The sequence below is a fragment of the Lathyrus oleraceus genome, chromosome 2, assembly GCF_024323335.1.
Source record: "Lathyrus oleraceus cultivar Zhongwan6 chromosome 2, CAAS_Psat_ZW6_1.0, whole genome shotgun sequence".
In the NCBI taxonomy this organism is placed as follows: Eukaryota; Viridiplantae; Streptophyta; class Magnoliopsida; order Fabales; family Fabaceae; genus Lathyrus; species Lathyrus oleraceus.
In genome coordinates, this window is record NC_066580.1 from 38,599,986 (window position 1) to 38,622,579 (window position 22,594).

Sequence of the window (22,594 nt, forward strand, 5' to 3'; positions counted from 1 at the left end):
AAAAATAAATTTCACAAGGATTTATTCGAAACTAAATTTTTGCACACACTCTAATTTTACTATACGAAATTGGGTGTATCCAGAAGTACATCTCCGGGATATCCTATAAGATAATATTAAATTTCTAAGGTCCATGTTGACCTAGTACTTGTATAAATATTGATGTCCTTCATATTGTTAATACAATCACACACAAAATGTCTCAATATTCATGTATCGCTTTTGTCTACTTCAACGGTGAGAAACCCCTTCTTGAATTTAGGTTCACATAGATCACCTATCTCTTCTATCTAAAATCCATACTAAAATTTTTGTATCTTGTCAATCAAAGAGTTCTGAAGCTCTATTATCATTCACTATTGATTGATAACTAAGAGAAGATACACTTCAACAAGTTAGAGCTGAAGGCACATGAAGATTTTAATGTTATGTTAAATACATATCGCGTTACGAAATAAAATGTATGATCGAGGTGGATGCGAAGACTGTGAGATCGATCAGAAATATTCTAAAAATGTTGACACGTCGTATTTGATCATGAAATGTATTGTTAGATTTACGTTAACAATTATCTATATAATGTAAAGCTTTTAATGTATGTCATAACAATGATTGGTGATAATTTCTATTACATTTTTTTGCATCGATTTTTGATTTTTTAAGAATAACACTTTTCAGAACGACACTTTCAATTTTTTTTTTGTGATTTTGGTGCGTTCAAAATTGTATTTTCGTATATGAGGGGTGTATGGACCTTCAAATAAAACATTATTAAATATAAATTTTAGACCTTAAAAAAAATCAAATTGAGTCATTTATCATATTCGAATATCCAAAATTTATATTTAAAATATTACTTTATTTAAAAGTATTAAAATATAATTAATCGAACAAATTGATCAATTTTAATCAACAAATCAGTTAAATCAAATTCGACTAAACCGTATTAAAATTCAGTTGAAATCGGATCTAACAATTATATTCATGACTTAGACCGTTTTAACGTATTAAGCGCGAGCCCAACTCAAGCCAACCAAATCGACCTAATATTCAATTCTATTTTAAACTATATAAAATTTAAAAATATTCACTTAATTTTTTAGATACATTAAAAATCTTTTTTATATCAAGCAAAAACATGAGAATAGACACGTTAAACATGTTTTTTCTGACCAACCAGCCAATAATATTAATTAAACGGTAGTCAAACAGAAAATAATGTAGTAGTTAGAAACTTAAACAAAAAATATCTTTCTAGTAAGTCAAAGAGAAATTTGAAGGATAATGACTAGGATCAAATTCAGTTTAAAAAATAAATAAATATTATTTTAATAAAAATGTACATTTTACTTAAAATTATAAAATACTATAAAATATTAAACTTATTTAAAAAATCTAAATATCAAAATTAAAAAAAAAGAAATAGTAAGCACAAATCTCCTGAAAATGGAAAATTTTTTGGTACCCTTAAATTTCCCGACTCCTGGACAATTGAAGAGACAACAGTCATCTCTTCTTCTTTCCCCCTAAGACATTCCTTTTAATTCACGCCTCTTCTTACCTTACGCAAATATACATGAGAAAATAAATATACAAAAAAAAAAAAAATAGATAGCAACAGTATCAGTATCAGTATCAGTATCTGTCACATTGGACGCGACCCCAAAAAATAATCCATCAAAACAATGATCTCCGTTACTGACGCTCTCCAAACGATTCTTAACGCCGCTAAACGTCTTCCCCCAATTTCCGTTTCACTTCACGACGCCCTTGGCAAGGTCTTGGCACAAGAAGTTCGCGCTCCTGATCCTTTACCTCCTTACCCCGCTTCCACCAAGGTTTTTCAAAACCCTCACTTATTTCCTCTATTTTTATTTATTTCTCACTCCACTAATAAAAATTAAACTCGGTTGGGCCTGGGCTTGGGCTTTTATTGTTGGAACAGGACGGTTATGCGGTTATAGCTGCAGACGGGCCTGGAGAATACCCGGTGATTGCTGAATCAAGAGCCGGCGACGATGCGTTTGGTGTTACCGTCGTTCCCGGAACTGTCGCTTATGTAACCACCGGAGGTGTTTTTAGTTTAGTTTTACTGTTCAATAATCTTCGCATTCAGTTTTAATTGATTGCGATCGTTGGAGTTTGGTAAGATAGGTTAAATATTATTTTGTGATTGTGATGTTTTGTGTGTTGGTTCAGGACCTATACCGGATGGTGCTGATGCGGTTGTTCAGGTTGAAGATACTGAAAAAGTCAACAATAGTTCAGATGAGGTTGAAAGGGTCAAGATTTTGGTGAAAACCATACAAGGCAATGATATACGCCCGGTGGTGTGTGTTTGTTTATTATCACTTCTATAGAGTAGTTTAACCATGTTCGTAATTTTGAGTTTACAAGTTATGAACCATGTATAAGGACACCAGATGCCACACCAATAACAATGGACTCAAATGTGTGTTTGTGTCGTGTGTGTATTATTACACCACACACCAACCAGTAATAATGTATTCACATGTGTTAGTGTCGTGTCCGTATTATCATGATTCCAGACTCAGACCTTCAATCACAAGTGTCGGGGGCTTCTTAGCTTATATAGGTATACTGTATAACCACATACTAGTACATTGTTTTGGAGGTTTTATAATGATATACTTGGCATGCACAAACTAAACCCTATATCCTAAACATTATTCACTAATATACAATTGACATTTTAGGGTTTAGGGTTTAGGGTCACATGTGTTATGTTTTAGGGTTTAGAGCTTAGGGATATTTACCATGTCCATAAGTTATATTATATAATCACGTGTGACAATATTAACGGAGGTTCATTCTTCATTAATGCAATGTTCTCTTTTGTTTGTATTATCATGTGGACATTTTGGTGTATTTGGTGATCTATAATTTTGCGGTTCATCGAAAAAGTATTCATTGACAGGGAGTTGATATTGAGAAAGATGAAGTGGTCTTAACATCGGGGGAAATATTAGGTGCTTCTGAGATTGGCTTGCTTGCTACAGTTGGTGTGACAACAGTAAAGGTATTTTGTTTCGAGAGTTCCTTGAATCTATAGACGATCTAGTTTCTTCCATGATGGAACCTGGGTTCTACTGCACAGAGGCACTTACGTGTGCTCTTTTATATTTATGTTTGAAATTTTTTGTTGATGCAGGTGTATCCTACTCCAACTGTTGCTGTTCTTTCTACCGGCGATGAGCTTGTAGAGCCATCTATTGGGCATTTGGGTCGTGGTCAGGTATTGTTATGGAAGGCTAGCACATGTCTGACGAGTTCATTATATTTTTGTGAAGATGCCTAGCAGGAACAAAAATGTTATAGTTATTATGAATTTGGATATGAATTTCTTACTATGTACATATATGCATGTATTATTCAAAATTTGTTGTACAACATTTTACTTTTTTTACCATGTTACTCAACTAACCATTTGTTGGCTATATGTTTGAATTTTAGATGTTGTTTACAGGTTTTTGTTGGTAAATGTAATTAAAACGAACATAAGCTAATATATAGATCCTATGCAGATTAGGGACTCTAATCGTGCCATGCTTCTGGCAGCCGCGGTACAGCATCAATGCAAAGTTGTGGACCTTGGTATTGCTAAAGATGATGAAGATTGCCAAGGAAGGATCTTGGATAAGGCTTTTGCTTCTGGAATTAACATTCTCATAACTTCAGGAGGTGTTTCGATGGGAGACAAAGATTTTATTAGGCCTTTGCTTGAAAAGCGAGGAAAGGTTCATTTTGATAAGGTTATGCCACCATTTTATTTGATTCTTGTTGGTTATTCTTGCGTTCCTGTAATTGGTCTGGTGGTGCAAATTTTGCATGTTGTATTCATGCAGTTGTAGAAATAGTAAAATTTTATCTATTACTTTGGCGGGTGTGATTTTATAAATCATGTTATCTTAACTCAAGATTATCTCTCTTTCAGGTGTGTATTAAACCAGGCAAGCCATTTACTTTTGCAGAGATTGGTTCTCAATCAACAGAAAGTAAAATTCTAGCTTTTGGGCTACCGGGAAATCCCGTCAGCTCTTCAGTTTGCTTTCATCTTTTTGTGGTCCCTGCTATACGCCATCTCGCTGGTTGGACTAATCCTCATCATCTGAGGTCACATAAACTTCTAAAGGACACTTCTTGTTGAGATGTCATACTTGCTTTCTCTAGGATTTCATTCATTCATTTCTGTGCAGGGTGCAAGCTCGGCTTCAACAGCCCATAAAGACAGATCAATTTAGACCAGAATATCATCGTGCCACTGTTATATGGACTCACAATGATGGAACAGGCAGCCCTGGGTAAGTTAATGATGAATTGCATTTTTGAGGTTTTAGTCAGAAGAATATATGTACAGATATTTTTTCTTTATGGCACGTGTTTTCTTGGGGGGTGTATTTACTTGTTTTCCAGAGGCGTAATTGCTATGACTATATTTGACTGGGTTTCATAGACGAACGAGTTTTATTTCTTGCCAATGAATTTCAGTTTTGTTGCCGAAAGCACTGGTCATCAGAGGAGTAGTCGACTACTTAGCATGAAGTCAGCTAATGCCTTGTTGGAGTTTCCAGCAACAGGCCGTGTTGTATCTGCTGGGACCCCAGTGGCAGCTATCGTAATTTCCAACCTAAAACCTGTGAGTTTTGGCAAGAATCATACATCATCAGACCCAACCTCTGCTTTGCCAGGAATTAAACCAGATAAAGTAACTACAGATTCTTCCGGGGGTGTTGACCTCAGAGTGGCTATTCTTACAGTAAGTGACACAGTTGCTGCAGGGGCTGGCCCAGATCGAAGGTATTGTTGACTTTCGTTTTATATTATTATCTGGGTTTGCGCAAACAAAGAAAGATGCACAGTGAGGAAGATCAGGACTAAGCATTTTTGTAACCCATTTGGATTTCATTGTTAAACAAGCATAGATCAATAATTTATTTTTATAGTTTGCAAACCAATTTTATGAGGAATATTTAAAAGCTAAAGTACTAGTTTTTGCACTTCCACATGAAGCAACTTCTCGGTGCTTCTAATTCACTGGACATCATTTTTTTAAGAAACAAACTGGTAAATTACATGATTTAAAAAAATGTTAATGAGCTATTAGCCATGTTCCACATATTTGTTCTTGTCTTACAAGGCTAGCCATGAGTTTTTGTTGTTACTTGTTAATTGGGTGCATCTAGTGTACTCCTTCAAATCAAAGAGAACTTTTCTGTGCTACTAGAGGAATGAAGCAACACAGCGTTTGTCCTTAATAAGGCTAGATCTGGTGTAGTCATAGTTGTTAAATCATCTTCTTCCCATTTGGATAAAGCTGAATGACATCTCTATACACCTCTTTTAATCATTATTTGAAAGAGGCCACAAAGTTGATGTCAAACTGAAGAGCAAACTTGATATTAGTCAATGCCAAAAGGGGCATTGGATGTACTGAGTGTTCTGCAACAGTCTCGAAGTTTGAGCTTTATAAGATAAGAATTTCTGTTTAGTTTCTTCTGCTTTAGGCACGGATCTATTTTCTTTAGAAATCAGCCAGCCTTATTAACGTGGTATCAGCTTAGGTTTCATATTATTGAATTTCCACTTATCTTATGTGTTACACTTGAGGTTTGTCAGTGTTTTATGCATGTAACAGGACTGTACTTTCCTCTTACATCTTGTTTATTCTTCATTTTCTCTCTTTTTTAAACTGCCTGTTTGCCCATTATTGCTTTGCAAGTTGCCCATTATTAAAGTCTTTTACCAAAATTTACACATATCTTCATGGAAGAAAGGGCAAATTTGATCACAACAACAACAACCAAGTCTTATCCTACTAAGTGAGGTCGCTAATTTGATCGCAATAAGAAAAAAATGTTTCACTGAGTAAGTTGCTCTACACCCCAGAAACAGTCTCTTAGTCATCATAGGTTAGGTATTCTTTCTTTTATTTTTCTATTTGGGCATGTTACTAGATTTCAAACTCGTAACCTTTTCTGCTGGAACTTTCGGTTTCAAGTTGATTCGTTAGGAAAAAAGTTCTGCTAGCAAGCCGTGGTCTTCATTTGTGAATTTTTGGCATTTATTAAAGTGCATTTATTACAGCATTTGATCTCTATAAAGCTAGATATGTATATGATATCTCATGTACTATACATCATTTGTATGCTATTGAAAAAGTTATATCATCTGGTGTTATCATAATTGACAAATCATTTTCCCAGTTGGATAAGGCTGAATGGCATCTAGATACACCTCTTTTAATCATTGTTTGAAAGAGGTCACAAAGTTGATGCCAAAGTAAAGAGCAAACTTTATATTAGTCAATGCCAAAAGGGGCATTGGATATACTGAGTGTTCTGCAACAATCTTGAAGTTGGAGTTTAGAAGATACAATTTCTGTTTAGTTTCTTCTGTTTTTGGTGTGGACTATTGACTTTAGAAATCAGCCTTGTCTACTTGGTATCATCAGCTTAGGCTTCATATTATTGAATTCCCACTTATCTTATGTATAACACTTGATGTTTATTGATGTTTCATTCATGTAATAATAGGACTGTACTTTCCTTTATATTTTATTTATTCTTCATTTTCTCTGTTTCTTAAACTGCTTGTTTGCCCATTGTTGCTTTGCAAGTTGTTTTCAGGGGTGTCAAGTCTTTTACCAAAATTTACACATATTACCATAAAAGAAATAGTAAATTCAATCACAAAAAGAAAAAATGTTTTACTGAGCAAGTGGCTCTATCCCCCAGAAACAGTCTCTCAGTCATCCTGGGGTTAGGTATTTTTTCTTCTATTTGGGCATGTTACTAGATTTCAAAGTTGTAAGCCTTTTTGTTGGAAATCTTGGTTTCAAGTTGAGTTGATAGGGAAAAAATTATGCAAGCAAACTCTTAGAGGTCAAGGATGATGGCCTGTGGTCTTTATTGTGTGAATTTTCTGCATTTATTAAAGTGAAATTCCTCCTAAGGTTTCCCCAATCCAAAGTTAGTGGAAATGGAATGGAACGAAATAGACAGATTACTTGAAGTTTATTAGTATTTTTGCCTTCGGTGACATAATGATGCTAGTTATTTTGATTGGAGTTATCTGATTACATAATAATGTGTTTTTCAAAGTAAAAAATGGTCATGATGCTTGTTTGCCAACGTTTTAAAATCCTAACTGAATATCAAACTAGCAAGATCTCTATGTCATGGGTTTGATTAGTTCAACTAGTTATAATTTTGGTCAACCCATAGCTGAGCCAGACAATATACTGTAATATGGAGTAGTTGAACAAGATACTCAGATGGTTCATGTTTTGATTGGTTCAACCGGACAGTTCAAGCTTGTTTTTTAATAGTTGGTGTTAACACCAAAGTTTGCTGACTCCTTTACAATTTAATTTAACAGTGGTCCAAGGGCAGTTTCTGTTGTTAATTCTTCTTCAGAAAGGCTAGGAGGTGCCCAGGTTGTAGCAACTTCTGTTGTTCCAGATAATGTGGCAAAAATTCAGGACATTCTTAGAAGATGGAGCGATGATGAACACATGGATCTTATAATTACTCTAGGTACATTTCTATGTAACCTATCAGTTTTTCTAAAGAGTAAAACTTGTAGTCGTGTTGAGTTGACTTCCATTGTTTTTGTCTTTGCAAATCAAGGTGGGACTGGCTTTACCCCACGAGATGTAACACCGGAAGCAACAAAAGAGTTGATTGAAAAAGAAACACCTGGTCTTTTGTATGTAATGATGCAAGAGAGTTTAAAGGTATGAGCAGCTATGCTTATGTTAGTCACCTTAAAAATAATAGTTATATAGTTTTAGTATGGCGTGGTTTCTCGTATTCTTACTTTCAGAATTTTTCACATTTTTATTTACGAAATTAATGTTCAAAGAACTCTACTAAACTGATTAGTTGTGCTGGTCAGCCGTCTATCAATTTTTATCATTATGTCTATGAGACTTTAAAAAAGAAGCCTGTAAATTTAGAGTAATGCTACTTTTGTGAACTGTCATTTGCAAGCTCCTTGCTAGGGGTGTACATGGGTTTGAAAACTAAAAAAACCCATTAAAAAATTGGATTTCGGGTAAAACCGGACCCAAACCCATTGACCCACTAATCAAAAATTTATTATTACAATTTTAATGATTTTGATGAATATTATCTTAGTTATTGCAATTTTAGTCTCTTAAGATTTAGTATTTTTGTGAATCATGACTTTAACTAATTTTGAATGTTTCACTGTTTAATATATTTGATGCTAATACAATTTTATGTCACACCACTTTAATTTGTTGCTAGTATTTTATAATAATTTTATTAATTGATGATATCATTTATTATTTTATGATGCTAAAAGATAGTAAAAGTAAGTTATCTAATTTTTTAAAAGAAAATATAAATGTTGAGTAATTTTTATGAAAAAAATATGATGACTCCTCATTTTGTTATTTAATATTAATAAAAAGAAAAATTATTTGGACAACCCACTACCCAACCCAATCCAACCCGAAAATTAGTGGGTTTGCCCAAACCGGCCCATTGGTGTAACGGGTGGTTATTTTACCTAACCTAAACCGAAGTATCCTATATGGATTGGGTATTGGGTTTGTCCAAACCCAACCCAAACCGACCCACGTACACCCCTACTCCTTGCGATTGGATGTGAAGTGATAACTAAAACACATTCATTTAATGATAAATAAAAAATGATTTAAGAGCCGTTTGTTTCACTTTAAAAAAAAAGATTTTTATAGCGTTACATATTTTTGTTTTACAAAAAATTAAAAAGAATTTTTGAAAAAAAGGCTTCAATTGAAAAATTGGTTTAAATAGTTTTTCTTAAATGTTATTTTAGGTATTTCATCATTTTAATATAATTTTTTTTTGTATATCAAAATTTCTAAATATCGCTTCACTTTGAATCTTACCATAAAAAATATTTTTGAGATACATCTTTATGAAGAATCATGTGATTTTGAATATGTTTTAATCTTTAATTAGTCTTTTAATTTATAAAAAATGAGTTAACAAAAACTTTTAGTATTTAATTTTTTTTTATAAAAATCATTTATTAATTTTTTCTAAATATAAAACAAAGGGCCATTAGTCAGGAACTTTTGTATAAAAGTTTATGCAAGTAGAATTATTCATATTTATGGTATGTTTAAAGGAAGATCAGCCTTTTATTTTCTTGATTTGATCTTCAGTCTTTTGGATTGATGCAATTATATGCTTGCTTAAGTTTAATTATGTTGATATGACATGCATTTCTGTTGTTTCTCAGATAAGTTTGGAATTGGTATTTGCTGATTTTTGAATGTTATGACAGATTTGGTACTGTTTCCTGTGATATATAATTCTCTTGTGTCTTGTTGTTTCTTGGCATAAATAGGTGACTCCCTCGGCAATGCTTTCACGCTCTGCAGCTGGAATCAGAGGATCCACCTTGGTAAGGCAAAAAAAACATAAGATTCTATATCTACTTTGATAGCATAATGAATGGAACCTGAGCATTGCCTCTCAACAAAATTTTCCCATCAGTTTATTGATACATTTGTGATTGCTTTGTGATTAAGTTATGGTCTTTAATATGTCGATATTCAGATCATTAACATGCCGGGAAACCCGAATGCTGTTGCTGAATGTATGGAAGCTTTATTGCCAGCTCTTAAGCACGGTCTTAAGCAGCTCAGGGGAGACAAGAGAGAGAAACATCCTCATCACATTCCTCATGCCAAAGCAGTTCCTACTGATATTTGGGAACAGAGTTATCTGTCAGCCACTGATGGTGGGGGCTCTGAGGTTTCTTGTTCCTGTTGTAAGTAAATTTGATTATATTTTCTCGTTTGCTTCCCCTTTTTGCCCCCAAGTATCCTTAGAATGAATCGGCTATGTTTACTATCTGATGGTGAGTGGAATGGATGAGATGAAATAAACAAAATGTGATAAAATTACCTTATTGTTATTTGAATATTTAATATTGTAATAAAATGGAATGGAGTAAAAGAGAATATAGATGTTTGTTTATGAAATATAGAATATATCTACATGACTATTGAACTGAAATACAGTTGACAGAGTCTGAACTATATGTAAATATTATTCTTTTATTGGATATATGCATTTAAACAGAAATGAAAATAAAAATAATATAATGCAATGTTCACAAATCAGTAAGGAAATAGTAGCATCTCCTCAAAGTCGAATCCTTGAGATGATCCAAATGTATTTCTACAATAAAGCCCAAGTCCCACAACCAATAAGATTAGCATGACCCAAGCGACCAATTTCTTCCACTTCTTAAGACTTCTGGTTGAATCTCCAAGGGCTTCATTTTCATTTTCATTTTCATTTTCATTTTCATCCTGACTAGAGAGAGCCTTCGGGAGAGTGAAATCTACAAGCCTGGTTTTGGATCTTGCAACAAACTTTGCATCTTTGGTTTTAGGAACTTTAGAGGTTGCTGCATCTGTTTTTTCAGTTGATCCATTAGTCCTCACTTTCTCAGCCACTTTGTCCATGCTAGCTTCTATTTCTGTTTTGCTCTTTTCAGTTATTGAATCCTTCTCCTTGTGTGTTGGTGTGTTTTGATCAGAGACTTCATTAGTCTTTGTTTCTGCTTTCTCTTCTTTAGCTTTTGGGGTGCCCTCTTGCTCATCAGTCTTTTGTGAGGGTTCCTTTGGCCCTGGAGCTTCTTCTGGTGGGTTTGTTGTTGTTTCATTTGTTTCTTTTTTCTGTTCTTTAGCTTTTGCAGTACCCTCTTGAAGACCCTTTCGCTCATCAATCTTTTGTGACGGTTCTTCTGGATTTGTTGTTGTTTCCTTAGGCTTAGTAAGTTTGGTAAGTTTGACAGTTAATAGGCCACCCTCAAATGTCGCAGTTACACTGTCTGTGTCATAATCAGAAGGAACAGGAAATTCTAATTTAAAACGACGCCATCTATTCTGAAAGGTCGGTCTTTCACCCATCAGCCTTAAGGCAGGTTTTGAGGTCACTTGAACCTTCATTTGATCCTTTCTAAATCCTGCATGTTTAAAACTTGGAAGTATATGAAATATATATTTTCAATGTAAAAATAGATGAGAATTTTATGTAGCTGCAAATTAATAAAAAGCAAATATTTTTATGTGAGGAAAATAGTTTTCCTGTGTTTTAGTGTGACCTTGTTTCATTAAGCAATTCGTAGTATTTAGGATAAAATCGTTATTTTAGCTTTTTGACTTACATTTGGTTTTATTAAAAACTGAATGATGATAACATGATTTTGGCCAATACCATAATTTATTAGTATTAATATATAACAATGAAAATTTCCAAGATTTTCCTTTTGAGAACTTGAAAGTGTATACCTGGTAGCAAAACAGTGAAACGCCCATCATCCCATTTATGAGATGGTTCAAAGTCTTCATAGACACGATCAGCTTCTGCCTGTCTAATTGTATCCATTATTTCTTGTTTGCTTTTATGTATCCTTGCCCTCTGAGTAATTGAATTGGTCATGGCATGATGTTCCTTTTATACTCGTTGAGTTTATGAGAAACGTATTTAGCATGTATTTTGCAAGTACATTATATTTCTGTTTATTTGGTTTATTACTTTCTTTTCGTGCAAACATTATGCTATTTCTGTTTATGTCTCTTGGTCTGTCTGGTGCAACAAGAAAAATAATATGCTTTAGCAACAAAATGAGGTGACCTCTTATATTGGTAATGCTAAAACCTAAAACTACTTTTTTTTTTGTTCTTACTGCTATTCTTTTTCCCGACAAACGAGTTACATATTTTCATTTTCGCTTCTTAAAAAATATTTTATTTTAAACTGCATTCTTATGGTTCGGGTGTCTATTTAACATCATACAAAACTGATCACCCAAAATCTTAATCAAGTTGTTATATTTTATTATTACTTTTGTTATTTGATATTATATAAGTGTTTTTTCTTAAGTAAAATGTTTTACTACTCTGTTTTTAGTTAATAAAAATATTAGTTTGTGTATTTATTTTAATAGTATATAAAATCCATATTGTTTTTGAGAAAGTTGATTTTTTTTATAGATTTTCTAATATAAATTGATTAAAGATTTAAAAGTATCAATTTGGTTGAACTAAGGGCCTATTTGTTTTAATTTTAAAACAATAGTTTTTTTTTTTATTCTCAAAAATGATTATTGTGAAAATGTTTTTTAAAATATTACAACTTTTTTAAATTCATTTTTTAGAAATCGAACTACTAATTTTGTTATTCTATAATATAAATATTTATTATTGAAGATAAAAATATAGTTGGAATTGTAATTTTTTAAAAATATTTTGTTCAAAAATAATTTTTATAAAAAACTATTTGAAATAATTTTAAAATAAAGTGATTTTTAAAAATTTTAATATTCAAAAAAGTTTCAATAAAATAATTAAATATTTAAAATAATATTTTAAAAATAATTATTCAAAATATTTTTTTTATGATTTTTTAATTTTTTTTAATAAAAATATATAATACTATAAAAATTATTTTATAAAAAACCGAAACAATCTGGCCGTAAATTAAATCAACTTGATCTTCATTGGCCGTCTTCAAATTTTGTGAGGAAATATTATAAAAATCGATTTTTGACTTAATAAAACGAGTCTAAAACTGTTTTTTAAAAGGATAAATTTATTGCATTTTATTCAAAGTAATGGAAAAACATATGTAGAATATCGTTAGAATCACTACGGTGAGCGTAAAATTAATCTAGTATTTTTGATAAATAGAAAGATGTTGATGATATTAAAAAAATAAATTTAAATGTATTTTTAGTCAATCTATTTTAATAAAAAATCAGATTTTTGATCCCATTATTCATATTTCTTATTTTTTGATAGCCCATCATATTGCAGAATTTTAATGATATGATAAGTATTGTTTTATGTTATAATGCAATGACATGTTATTGTTTATTATTGATTTGAATCTGAATAATATTTTCAATAATGTAAATATATTAAATTAATTAATATTTTTAATTTTAGTTATAATATTATATTAAAATAAATGATATAAATCAGTTCATATCTTTTTGCGTTCTCTTTAGGTTCTCACTTTGCATATGAATCCTATTTTCTATCTTTATATCAAAAAGGTAAGGTATCAATATATTCTAATTTCTCAGTTCCATTCTTTCATTATTAGGTGTCATTTTTCACTTTGAAGCATTAATCATCTTTTTTCGTCTTGTTTACATTGACTTATTTCTTCAATGAAGAACAACCCACAACATTCATGGAAAAGAGACAAAGAAGTTAAGTTTTGTCTCAAGTATATGTATTGTTCTTCCCAAAACTTGTGTAAATTTGAAAAACGAAACTTGTGCATGCAGGAAATGAGACTTATCTGTCATCCATTGCAACTATGCCATAACATGTATTTGGCATAACAAGTGAAAACTAGAGGATTATGTCTCTGTTTATTATAGGTACAACAAGAAAAATATAGTATTTCTATTTATTTATCTTGTCATGTTTTATACTTTTGTTATTTATATATTCTATTGTGTTGTGTCTGTGTGCAGGAAAACCACCTTTATGAAGACTTATGCACATATCGTTTTCCCAACAAATGACCCACAACTTTGTCCTTTAAATGGGAAATTAGCAGTGAATCCACCATTAATGCGAAGGGAAATTGGTCGCCCCAAAAAGCTTAGGAACAAGACCAATGATGAGCCTAGAAACGCACATGTGTTGCAAAGAAAACTTGCAACAGTTACTTGTCACATGCGTGGAACTATGGGACACAACAAACAAAGTTGTAAGGGAAATAGACCCGCCGATACCAAAGGGTGGCAACAAGAACAAGAAGTCCAAAAATATCCCAACTGAAAGATCTGTTGGAAACAAGAATAAGAAGTCAAAGAAAAATCAAGAAATTGAAATTGGATCTTCATCACAAGCACTAACTCCTACACAACCGACTCAAGAATACATTAATGAAGAGTCTAAGATGATGCTCTACGTTTTGTAATGTGCATTTTGTGTCATGATGTTGTATGCAATGTTTTTTTCTATTATGTAACATATTGTGTCATGAACAAGTGCAATATCTCTTTTTGTTATACCTTACCAGTGTCATGAACAAGTGTGATGTTTTAAACTTGTTAAATCAATGAAGATGATTTTGGTACATTACCGTTATTTCATGCATGTTATATTTTGGTACCTTACTGTCATTTTCATACATTACTGGATTTTTAATCTGATAAATTATAACAAAATTTATACAACTGATACACTGTAAAATTGAATATGATAAATTGTAACTTGAATTTTAATCTGATAAACTATAACAAGTCTTCATTCAAAATCATCTTCATTCAACAATCAAAGTTACAAATTACACCAAATCAACACCATTACTTAAAACATAATTAAACCTTCCATTACACGATTCATCAACATTACACATTTCATTCATATTCTTCGTAAACCTCACTAAAATTCTTACTTCAATACATTACACAAAACAAAACCAATTATCAAAACAAAAGTGATTGACATAGATAACTCAAGGTGTGAAAAACACAAGAAATTGGAGGTTTGAATTGGATTTTAAAAACAAAAGCTTTTTCTCAATTCAAGAACACCACTTAAATGTTTATAACAAAGAGATAAAAATACAAGTATTTTTATCCTGGTTCGCTTGAAACTCAAAGCTACTCCAGTCCATTCGCCAAAGTGATTTTTCCTTATACACAAGGACTTAATCCACTATAATCAACTGATTATAATAATCACAAAGAATAACCTTCTTTGTCTTCTCAAGGATTCGACTATACCATAGTCTCCTTAAGGAAAATCAAACAAATTGTTTGAATAATATTTTATGTGTTACAAGTTGCTTCTACACAAGCAAATTTTACACAAATGAATTACAAACACTTAAAGAAAAATTGTATACAAAAATTGATAGCTTTTCACAAAGAAATAAACTTGTCAAATTGTTGTAGTGCTTCAACTTTTTCTTCAAGTCTCCAAGTTCCACTTATATAGCATAAGAAAAGAGACCGTTGGAGGGAAAAATGGGGATACCAACTAGAGCGACTATCCACTGTTAGATAGGTGAAAGAAGTAATAATACATATTGTACTTATATAGCATAAGAAAAGAGACAGTTGGAGGGAAAAATGGGGATACCAAATAGAGCGACGGTCCACTATTGGATATGTAAAAGGAGTGATACTACGTACTGTCCTTCGCCAACAAATTCAGTGACAGGTGTGATGTATAGTACTATTCTTGCCCATGATATCAGGTAGTGGAAAGAATATTTGATTTGTACTATATACTATTTGATCATATATCCATTTGATATTATCTTCAAATTCATTGGCTTTTGATGAAATGAAGAAAAATGTAGCTGAATTCACAAACTTCAGAGTCTTCAGTCAGAATCTTGATAGTGTCAGCAGTCTGGCTTGAGAGCTTCAGTATCTTCAGAATTTTCAGAATCTTCAGAATTTTCAGAATCTTCAGAATTTTCAGTCAGAACTTCGATAACATCAACATCTGACTTGAGATCTTCAGAATCTTCAACTAAGTAACAAAACTTCAGGAGCTTGCCATTCTTTAGAAGCTTGGCGATCAGAGTCACGTCTAGAAGCAGAAGTGAAGAGAACGTTGAAGCAACAACACGACGTCTCTTCAGAAACTTCTCAGGAGTGAGTCAGCATAAAGCAGAAAGAACTTTGCAGCATCAACTTAATATCTTTCGGAGCTTCTCATGATTAGAGCAGAAGTGGAATTTTGGAACACAATGTTCCGAAACTGATGACATTGCACGTCATAAACTCAGAATTAGAACTGGTTGTTAAAGCTACACAATAACAAACCATTAGGGTACCAAAATTGTTCTCACACAAATAAAACATTGTTATCATCAAAATTCAAGGTATATATGCATAACCAAATCTTATTCTAACAATCTCCCCCTTTTTGATGATGACAAAACCATGTATTTTAATGAACAGTTTTGTATAGGGCAATCACAAAAAGATACATCTTACAAAAGCACAAAGCTCCCCCTGAGATGTATAATCCTAATAAGATAAAATTAGAATAAAAGAACACTTCCCTGATTAACCTTTTTGAAGTACCAAAATGATCTTCCATCAGAATCTGGTTTGTCTTTAGAAGTTTCTTGAACTTATCCAGAGCACTGGATGTCAAACTCAACATTCTGATGAACTTCACTTCATAAGCTTGGTTGAATACTTTTGAAGAAGCTTCAGAGTCTGGTTCTCTTTGAAATTCTCTTTCAGATCCTGTTTACCTTTGAAAAAACTCTTTGAAAAGAGCTTTCAGAACATGGTTACGAATTCTTCTTAAAAGCTTGATTGCCAAGTCTGATTACCCTGGAATTTACACTTCCTCAAAACTTGATGCCAGATTTTCAATTATTTAAATCTTGATGCCAAGTTCAAAGCCTGGTTTTCAATTCCTTAAAGACTTGATGCTTGGTTCTGATTCATGGTTGAGATCTTTCTCAAACAGCAACGTTAAAGCTTCAGACTTAGAGAGTAGATCATTTCTTCAGAAACTGGTAACTTGCATTCTGATATGAAAAACTTTAAGAGCTTCTAATGTTTTGAACTTATCCCTGCAAAACAATTAACAAACTATTCTTCAAAGTAGTTGTTATCAGAAACATTAAAAAATGTTTGGGTTCTGATTCAAGAATATATGTAAATCAAAATCAATTACGATTCTTCCCCTTAAATATATTTCTCTCCCTTTGTCATCAATCAAAAAGACATAGACAAAACAAAATGGAAATAAACAAAACAAGATTTTCGTTAAATATGCCAGAAGGCAGAAATGAGTACAATCATATTTCAGAAACAGAAAAAAGCTTAAGCAAAACTAAAAAAACACAAAAAAATGCAATTTTTTTTGAAGAAAAGTGCTAAGGGTTCTGAGGAGGAGGAGGCGACGACGGAAGTCTGGATAGTATCAACTGAAACATCATTTCCTTCCTGTCCAGCCGTTCTTTGACCAGAGCATTTTCAATTTTCATATCCTCGATGGTCTTCAGAAGCACTTCGGGAATATCCCTAGAAGAGGTTCCAACAGACTCTTGAATATTAGAAACCTCAAGCTGTTGTTCTTCAGAAGCAACCGACTGGGCAACAACATCCTCCATGACACATTCTGGATGATCAGAATCTACATCAGCTTCCTGAACAACTTCCTTAACCTCCGGAGTAGGAAGACAAAATAGAGTATTTCGTAACTTCCAGATTTTCATTAGGGGTATAAACCCATAACGATTTTTTTCAGATACTTTATACCCAAAGTTCTTTAGCTTGGAGATTTTGGAGTTTATCCAACTTTTGTAGGCTTCCGTAGGATTAGCTGATAAATAACTAGTCGTCATAGCAGCGTGAAGACAACTTCTTGAATCTGACTCAAAATTCTTCAGAATCTTACTAATATTTGGGTTAGGTTTAGATTGGCTAGGGATTCTGACAAAAAGACCAGTTATGGTTGGATGAGGATCCATGCCATAAAATGTTAGAAGATTAGGGGGAATGGCCTCGTGTCTTTCCGAATCAAATGCTTCTGATTCATGTTCAAAATTGAACATGCCTTCAGGAGTACCCTCAGGCACTTGGTTACCAAAATCTCTTGAGGGAGATCTTTTGGGTGTTGTTATATTCAGATTTTTAATGTGGGGAGCATACAAAATTTGAGATGGAGGTGGAATGAGTGATGAAGGTAACTGTGAAAGAGGTGGTGTTTGTGGTATCTGTTGTTGTTGTTGTAATTGGGTTTCAGAAACTTTAGAAGTTTCTGTAAAAGGTTCTAAAATAAGTGTTTCTGTGAGAAGTAGTTATGAAATGGGAATGCTTTGAGAATGAGATGGAATTGGTTGTGAAATGGGAGGTGGTTGTGTTGGTAAGACCCTTTCAGAATTAATAGAATCAGAAACAAAATGATTTATGACCTTAGGAAGCTTACCATAAGTAGGAGTTTCAAAAGCTTTGGAAGACTGTTGGACAACACCAGACGCGTCCTTCATAAGTATTGCTTTCTGGCACTCACTGAGAGACACTTCATCTTCATCTAGAAAAGTAGCAACCTTTTTCTTCTTCTTCTGAGGTCTTGAAGATTCTTTTTCACAAGACTCTTTCTTCCTCTTCCCATGCACATCTGGGTAAGTCTCTGGTAAGTTGAATCGGTCAACTAATGGATAAATTCCATCCTTAAGACAACTCTCAAGGTAATACTTCAGAACTTCCGGAGGATCAATCTTGGTGAAGATTGGAAAGTTGTCAACCGGAATCCTTATTCCACATATATCATCTTTTGAAGGAATGAAATCTGACTTGACTAACTCGAAGATGAGACCAATGCTCTTGAGATTCTTCCCCCATAAGATCTTTTCAGCATCCTTTACAAGCTCTTCCGTTAAACCACTGACCAGAAGGTCATCCACAAGATCATTTTCAACCAGAATGTCAGAAATTAGTCTTCCGTTTGGAATGTACCTTCCCTTCTTGGACGTACTTCCTATTCTAGTTTCTCTAATAGAATCCCTTAAAAACATGAACAAGATCGGTGGAAGTGCCATTCTGGATCCTTTTTCCAATAAGAACAACATAAAATTCTGATTAGAGTTGATGTAGTTAGAGGAATTTATACTGGGTTGGTGATGAATACAACCCATAATCATCTTAAACCAAACCCTTAACTTATCAGAAAGGTCTTTAGCACTAGGACCTTTTCCTTCATCCATCTTTGTTCCTTCCTTGAAAATAACAGATGCTATCATAGCTTCTCTTCTTGCATAAGTTTTTATGTTGTAAACCCTTTTTCCACAACCGTTGTGAGAAGTTAGGTCAGCGATGGATTTTTCAGAGACAACAATCTTCATGTTCATTACGAAAGAAGTGATTGTGTTCTTTGTAGTGACAACATGTATCCCAAACTACTTCACAAGTGCTGGATAAAATGACCAGTTAACCTTTCGAAGAATCCCTTCCATCATTGGATTTCCAAAGTCTAAGAGAAATCGAAGTCATTATCCTTCAGATTTTTGAAGTCCACGGTGGTATCACAAAGAACCATAAGCTCATGAACAGGGATGTTGAGAGTTAATTCAGGGTTCCCTTCTATAACAGGATGATTTTCGTCAGCCATGGAGCGACTAGGAGATTGTTGTTGTTGTTGTTGTTGAGGAGCAACCATTGTTGAATTTTGAAGATGACGATGACCAGTTGCAGAGAGGTGTTTGCAGGTTTGAAAGAAGAAAGTGTGGGAGTAAAGTGCATGTAGTGTGAAAATGTGAGTGAAATGGGTTTATATAGATTTTTCTTTTGAAATGATGACAAGTTAAAAAATACACAGACATGGGGGGAAGCGTAAAAGATTTTAACCTAATTCCAAGAAATGCAAAATCCAATGTGAAACCCAATGTATCATCACGTATGCTTAGAAAGTGGGACAACTCTCACCACTTAGAACCACATGATATCAACCGAGAAGACACACATTTAATGCAATAACTATTCAGAATCAAGAAGACAAATCAATAAGATTGCTTCTGATTATAACCTTTTTGATTCATGAAACTCCCCCACTTCAGAAAGCTCGTGTTTCAGAATCAACAAATAAATTGTCAGAATTAATCTAGAATTCTGAGAGCTTAACACTCTGAAATTCATCTTTTCATTCTAGACAAAAATCCATAAATAAGTTTTTCAGAATGAAAACGAATCTATCTTCAACAAGGGGTTTTGTAAAGATATCATCCCATTAATGGTTTGTATCAACAAATTTTAAGTGAAAATACCCTTCTGAACATAGTCACGTAAAAAGTGATGTTTAATTTCAATATGCCTAGCCCTATAATGCAAGATAGGATTCTTAGACAAACAAATAGCAGAAGTATTATCACAAAGAATATGAATGTTACTCTCGAATATCTGATAATCTTCCAGCTGACTCTTCATCTAGAGTATCTGAGTGCTGCATCCAGAAGCTGCAATATACTCAACTTCGGTTGTTGAAAGCGCAATTATTAACTGTCTTTTGCTGAACCACAAGATCAGATTGTCTCCTAGAAATTGACAACTTCCAGAAGTACTTTTCCTTTCCATTATGTCTCCAGCATAATCAGTATCACAATAGCCTACGAATTTATATTCACTTGATTTTCTATAAAACAAACCAAGGTTAGTAGTACATTTCAAATACCTAAAGATTCTCTTAACAACAATTAAGTGAGTCTCCCTAGGATCTAATTTGAAGCGAGCACATAAGAAGACACCGAATAAAATATCAGGTCTAGAAGCGGTTAGATAAAGGAGAAAGCATATCATAACTCTGAATAACTTCTGATTTACCTTACTGCTTACCTCTTCTTTCTCCACAAATGCATGTAGGATGCATTAGAGTCTTTGTTTGCTTACATTCTGACAAATTAAATTTCTTTAGAAGTTCCCTTGTATATTTGCTCTGATGAATGTACATTCCTTCTGAACGTTGATCAATATGGATTCCCAGAAAGAACTTGAGTTCTCATATCAGACTCATTACAAATTCTGCCTGCATTGACTTAGTAAAGTCCTTGCATAACGAAGCATTAGGAGAACCAAAAATAATATCATTAACATAAATTTGCACAACCAGAATATCATTCTTAAAGGTTTTGCAAAAGAGAGTTGTGTCCACTTTCCCTCTAGTAAAATCATTTCCAAAAGGAAGTTACTTAGTCTATCATACCAAGCTCTGAGAGCTTGTTTCAGACCATATAACAATTTTTTCAGCTTAAAAACAAAATCTGGGTTTTGAGAACTTTCAAACCCATGGGGCTAGTGCACACACACTTCTTCTAAAATGTATCCATTTAAGAATGCACTCTTAACATCCATCTGATAAAGAATGATGTTATGATTAACTGCAAACAAAATTAAAAGACGAATAAACTCTAACCTAGAAGTTGGGGAAAAGGTTTATGTATAATCTATACCTTCTTGCTGACTATAACCTTATGCTACTAGTCGAGCCTTGTTTCTGATGACTTTGCCCTTTTCACTGAGCTTGTTTCTGAAAACCCATATGGTTACAATGATATGGAAACCCTTTGGTTTTTGAACAAGATCCCAAACTTCATTCATGGTGAATTGATTCACCTCTTCTTGCATATCCAGAATCCATTCATTATCCAGAAGAGCTTCATCAATAGATGTGGGTGAAGGAAAATCGCGACCCAAAATGCAGCGGAAATTAAATCTTTTCCTTTAGTGATCCTTATGAATAGGCATGATCAGTGATAGAAACCATTACCTCTTATGGCGATTGAAACCTTTGATGCTGATATAAGGAGTGATCACGAGCGTTGAATGGTGACAACGCCTTTACTCAGTCCACACGAACATATTCTTTCAGTCCCCTGGCTAGCTGCTACGAATGAAGGCTTTAAGTGTGTATGTGAGAGAGAGAAACAAAATTTCATTAAGTGAAATGCTTCTGCACAAGAGTTCTATTTATAGAACCACTTGTGTGGGATGCAAGCTAAAAAGCCCACTTAAGTGTATGTGGGCCATATCTTATGGTATACCGAAAATCACTTAAGCACGTGGTACCTTACCACATTCCGTATTCTACTTAAGTGCACCGTACCTTACGATGTTCCTTATTCACTTTGTCTCTCATCAATATGTCCTTTTGTGCGTGACCTTGTAGGTTTTCGTGATATTGGCAATTATATTAAATCACATATTTAACATAATAAACAATGAGCATATCTAGCAACACACCACTGCTACCCAAGACACGAAAATGTCATGTGATCTGACAAATCCCTTTTTTCCTGATAATACTTGTGTGTATAATTTACCCTTTTTCCCTTATGTCTATATTGAACACAAGGCTTACACCGTGTCATCCGTGTCCAGTTCAATATTGGGCCCTTAGACATTTATCCTGTTACGCAGGATGAGAAAATTCCATCTAGGTCACTCATGTCCCTCATCATGCTTCGTGGAGTACCCATCAAATGTATTTATGGTCATCCAGTTACGGAAAATGTTTGATCAACAATAAAGCACTCGACTCTACATCTAGGGTCTGTAGTGGTTTCAGGTCGAAGGGTGGTATACAACATTATCACCATGAGAATAACCAATGACACTCTGCATAACATTCAATGTAGTATTCTCATAGCGGGTCAATTCAGTATAAATATTACTCATAATATTCATACCTATGCTTAAGACTTGATAACTCCTTATCCATGATACATAAGATATGATCATCATTCTATATACATAATAGTCTTAATGCTTTAATGTTATCCTACTTCACAACAAAGTTCGACTATGGATACTTTAAGAATAATGTCCTTATGTTTAATGAGATCTCATGATTAAGTCACACTTGATACATTAAAGGACTAGTTATTCTAGGGACTTTATTAAACAAACATAATAAATAAAAAGCCTTTTATTATTAATAAATAATTCGATACAAGTACCAAAAGTATTGGCCTCTAGGGATTACACTAACAGTGGGCTCTATCAGAGATGCCAAACCCAGAAGAGTTTCTTCAGAAGGTTCGAATGAAGA

General features: G+C 33.3%; 2 protein-coding genes and 1 long non-coding RNA gene across 3 annotated transcripts; 2 read left to right on the forward strand and 1 right to left on the reverse strand.

The window, feature by feature from the left end:
- The first annotated feature begins 1,478 nt into the window (after positions 1-1,478).
- Positions 1,479-10,003, forward strand: LOC127117944 (molybdopterin biosynthesis protein CNX1). The gene is made up of 13 exons (XM_051048071.1): positions 1,479-1,838; positions 1,946-2,072; positions 2,200-2,330; positions 2,939-3,040; positions 3,173-3,256; positions 3,546-3,773; positions 3,956-4,134; positions 4,218-4,322; positions 4,510-4,818; positions 7,399-7,556; positions 7,650-7,756; positions 9,385-9,441; positions 9,597-10,003. Exons 1-13 carry the CDS (start codon positions 1,686-1,688, stop codon positions 9,816-9,818), a joined length of 1,962 nt encoding a protein of 653 aa, XP_050904028.1. The 5' UTR covers positions 1,479-1,685; the 3' UTR covers positions 9,819-10,003.
- A 66-nt stretch (positions 10,004-10,069) lies between these two features.
- Positions 10,070-11,532, reverse strand: LOC127117945 (protein RESTRICTED TEV MOVEMENT 2). The gene is made up of 2 exons (XM_051048072.1): positions 11,342-11,532; positions 10,070-11,016 (listed from the first exon to the last, which is right to left on the reverse strand). Exons 1-2 carry the CDS (start codon positions 11,490-11,492, stop codon positions 10,163-10,165), a joined length of 1,005 nt encoding a protein of 334 aa, XP_050904029.1. The 5' UTR covers positions 11,493-11,532; the 3' UTR covers positions 10,070-10,162.
- A 1,489-nt stretch (positions 11,533-13,021) lies between these two features.
- Positions 13,022-14,155, forward strand: LOC127121097 (uncharacterized). Its single transcript, XR_007803310.1, has 2 exons — positions 13,022-13,443; positions 13,540-14,155. It is a non-coding gene; the product is annotated as an uncharacterized LOC127121097 (long non-coding RNA).
- The last annotated feature ends 8,439 nt before the right edge of the window (positions 14,156-22,594 follow it).

Coding starts and splice junctions, on each gene's coding strand:
- LOC127117944 (XM_051048071.1), top strand. CDS start 1,686: ATGATCTCCGTTACTGACGCTCTCCAAACGATTCTTAACGCCGCTAAA. Junction 4,323..4,509: donor GATGGAACAGGCAGCCCTGG/GTAAGTTAATGA, acceptor AATGAATTTCAG/TTTTGTTGCCGAAAGCACTG. Junction 7,557..7,649: donor GGATCTTATAATTACTCTAG/GTACATTTCTAT, acceptor TTGCAAATCAAG/GTGGGACTGGCTTTACCCCA.
- LOC127117945 (XM_051048072.1), bottom strand. CDS start 11,492: ATGACCAATTCAATTACTCAGAGGGCAAGGATACATAAAAGCAAACAA. Junction 11,017..11,341: donor TTTCACTGTTTTGCTACCAG/GTATACACTTTC, acceptor TTAAACATGCAG/GATTTAGAAAGGATCAAATG.